The sequence below is a fragment of the Mastomys coucha genome, unplaced genomic scaffold (genome assembly GCF_008632895.1).
Source record: "Mastomys coucha isolate ucsf_1 unplaced genomic scaffold, UCSF_Mcou_1 pScaffold18, whole genome shotgun sequence".
Taxonomy (NCBI): domain Eukaryota; kingdom Metazoa; phylum Chordata; class Mammalia; order Rodentia; family Muridae; genus Mastomys; species Mastomys coucha.
The window spans coordinates 82,853,479-82,856,691 of record NW_022196900.1 but is presented as its reverse complement, the minus strand read 5'-3'; the positions used below and the strand labels follow the sequence as shown (position 1 = coordinate 82,856,691).

The 3,213-nt window shown below is 42.5% G+C and overlaps 1 protein-coding gene across 2 annotated transcripts in view; it reads left to right on the top strand.

Moving 5' to 3' along the window:
- LOC116096643 (protein argonaute-4) overlaps positions 1-3,213 on the top strand; it is a 46,757-nt gene that overhangs the window by 25,929 nt on the left and 17,615 nt on the right. For both annotated transcript variants that reach the window (XM_031378665.1, XM_031378666.1), the window contains exon 12: positions 752-911. In XM_031378665.1, the coding sequence (XP_031234525.1) occupies positions 752-911 (160 nt within the window). The remainder of the gene's footprint in view (positions 1-751; positions 912-3,213) is intronic.

Genomic DNA, 3,213 nt, shown 5'->3' with positions numbered 1-3,213 from the left:
GGGTGAGTATCAGAAGGGGCAGTAGACTGGAGTTAGGGGTGAGTATCAGAAGGGGCAGTAGACTGGAGCTGGGGGTGAGTATCAGAAGGGGCAGTAGACTGGAGTTAGGGGTGAGTATCAGAAGGGGCAGTAGACTGGAGTTAGGGGTGAGTATCAGAATGGGGCAGTAGACTGGAGTTAGGGGTGAGTATCAGAAGGGGCAGTAGACTGGAGCTGGGGGAGAGGGAGCTGCTGCCTCTAGAAGAAGATATACTAAGTTTGCATCTGCTGTGAGATGAGTGACACAGGCTCTTCTCTTGTTGGCCATCTGAGTCAGACTGTAAGAGCACACACCAGCCCTTAAGCTTCATCACACACCTTCCATTTTCTATCTGCTTCTTTTGTCACCTTCTATTTATCTCTAATTTTCTGTTAGGGGAACAAAGTAAAACTGAGAGGGTAGTGTGTGCTCTGAGGAGGATGGAGCTAGGAGATTGATTCCTTTACGAGACCAGTTCTGAGGGATAAGAAACCTCAGGGGACCTAGCAAGTGGTGGCAGGCAGCACCAGAAGGGTAGCTTTCAGAGCTGTAGCCCAGGAGAAAAGGAGAGGCTGCTCTGAAGGTTTAGCAGGAAAAGTGCTGGCGCCTGACACTGTAGCCCCGTGTGCAGGTGTAAGTGTTAAGTGTTCAGGACTCTCCTTCATTCACAGTAATTAGTAACTAAGCATTTCTAAGGGAGCTAATTTATTTTTTTCTGACTTATTTTTATAGCGGAGGTGAAGCGTGTTGGAGATACACTTCTAGGTATGGCCACGCAGTGTGTGCAGGTCAAAAATGTTGTGAAGACCTCGCCCCAAACCCTTTCCAACCTTTGCCTGAAGATAAACGCCAAGCTTGGAGGAATTAACAATGTACTAGTGCCTCATCAAAGGTAAGATCATGACTTCTTTTCCTACTTTTATTTAAAATCTAAATTATGGGATTTATAATAAAGAACACACTTTCTAGCCAGATAAAGTGGTGCACACCACCATTACTTGGGTAATAAGGCAGGAGGGCCATAGGATCGTGAGTGTCATACCAGGCTAAGCTACATACCAAGGCCTTGTCTCAAAAAAACAAAACAAAATGAAATTAAAATAAAACCCAAAACCCCAAGGGTTTATTAGCCAGGTGTGATAGTACCTATTTTAACCCCAGCACTCAGGAGTCCAAGGCAAGCAAATTAGTTCCAGGCCAGCCTTATCTACATAGTGAGCTCCAGGCTAGGTAAAGCTACACAGTGAGACCCTGTCTCAAAAACAAAGCAAAATAAAAACCAAGGTCTGACATGTAGCTCAGTGGTAGAACACTTGCCTAGTGTGTGTAAGCCCTTGGGTTCCATTCCCACCAGTACAAAACAAATAAACAAAACATTCTCAAACATGCGTCTCAGTGGCTGTTTCTTATGGAATGTATGTAAACACATGTACCCGCTACCAGTAAGACTTGGAGCATTTCCAGACTCTGTCAAGCTCTCTTGTCACTCACTCCAAAGCTAACTCCCAGGGCCAGGGCTGTAGCTTACTGGTCTAGCACTTATTACATGAAATCCTGAGTTACCTACTAACAGGTAACTCCAAAAGGAACTGTCTGTCGAATGGATTTGTTTACCAGTCGCCTTCCTATAAGTGAAGTCAATGGGGCAATATGCTCTGTTTTGTCTTCTTTTTCCGTTTCTTCTCTTTTTTCCTTTTTTTCAAAACAGGGTGTCACAGTATAGCTTTAGCTGTCCTAGAACTCACTATGTAGATCAGACTGGCCTCAAACTTACAGAGATCTGCCAACCTCTGCATTCAGAACGCTGGGACTAAAAGATGTAGCATTCTGTCCGGCTTATCTTCCTTTTCTTAACATTGTATGTGTGCAATTCATTTAATATTGTTACATTTAAATAATTTTCATTGTTATGGATTATTTTATTATATAGGTAAAAATCATATAATTTTGTCTGTTCTTTGTCAATATTATATATTCATTGTACAGTTCTACAGTATTGATAGATGTAAGCATTGTTTTCTCTTGGGTGGGACTCCAGGTGTGGAATTGTTGGATTACAGAGACTAGAGTTATAGAGAATACAAAGATTTAGCCTTAACAGATGCAGTCAGGCATTTTTTCAACCTGTCTATCCCAATTTACATCTCTACTGAGAGTTCTAGTCATTCCGTACCATTTTTTTTTCCTGGTTTTTTCAAGACAGGGTTTCTCTGTGTAGCCCTGGCTGTCCTGGAACTCACTCTGTAGTCCAGGCTGGCCTCAAACTCAGAAATCTGCCTGCCTCTGCCTCCCAAGTGCTGGGATTAAAGGCGTGCACCACTACCGCCCAGCTGAAATGCAGAGTTTTAAGTCCAGTCTTTTTGTTTAGCTCAGTGCTTTTATTTTAGCTATTTTTATTACAAGAAATAGTATCTTACCATTGTTTTAATTTGCTTTACCCTGATTGATGATGATAAGCATGTTTAAGGTTAATTTTGGGCATCTTTTGTAGGGAGCCAGTTCAGTTCTTTTGTCCGTCTGTCTGGTTATTTTTTGTTTGTTTTAGGATAGGATCTCAGAGTTTCATGTAGCCTAAAATGGTCTAGAGATAATTAGCTGAAGATGACCTTGAACATCTGCCTTCTGATTTATTACTAGTTTGTTTGTTTATATATTTATTTGAGACAGAATCTGTACTATCCAGGTTCATCTTAAAGTGGAGGGCTTGGTTGGAGAGGTGGCTCAGCAGTTAAGAGCTCTAACTGTTCTTGCAAAGGATTCAAGTTCAGTTCCAGGCACCCACATCAGGCAGCTCACAGCTGTCTGTAACTCTAATTCCAGGGAATCTGAAACCGCTGAGGACATCTATACATGTATACATATAAACTTACACAGGCACATACATGCGATTAAAAAACAAATCTTGCCTGGCTTGGTAGTGCATACTTTCATTTGGAGGAGTTGGGAGGTAGATCCAGGCGAATATGTATAAATTCAAGGCCAGCCTGGTCTACATAGTGAGATCCAGGATAGCCAGGGCTAAGTAGTGAGACCCTGCTTAAGTAATCTTGTTTCACAAGTAGCTGAGATTACAGTCATGAGCTACTACAACTACATCTGAATGGGATGGAAGAGATAGGGGTAAAGAAACAGATTCTGCCCAGCACTTGGGAGGCAGAGGCAGGCAGATTTCTGAGTTCGAGGCCAGCCTGGTC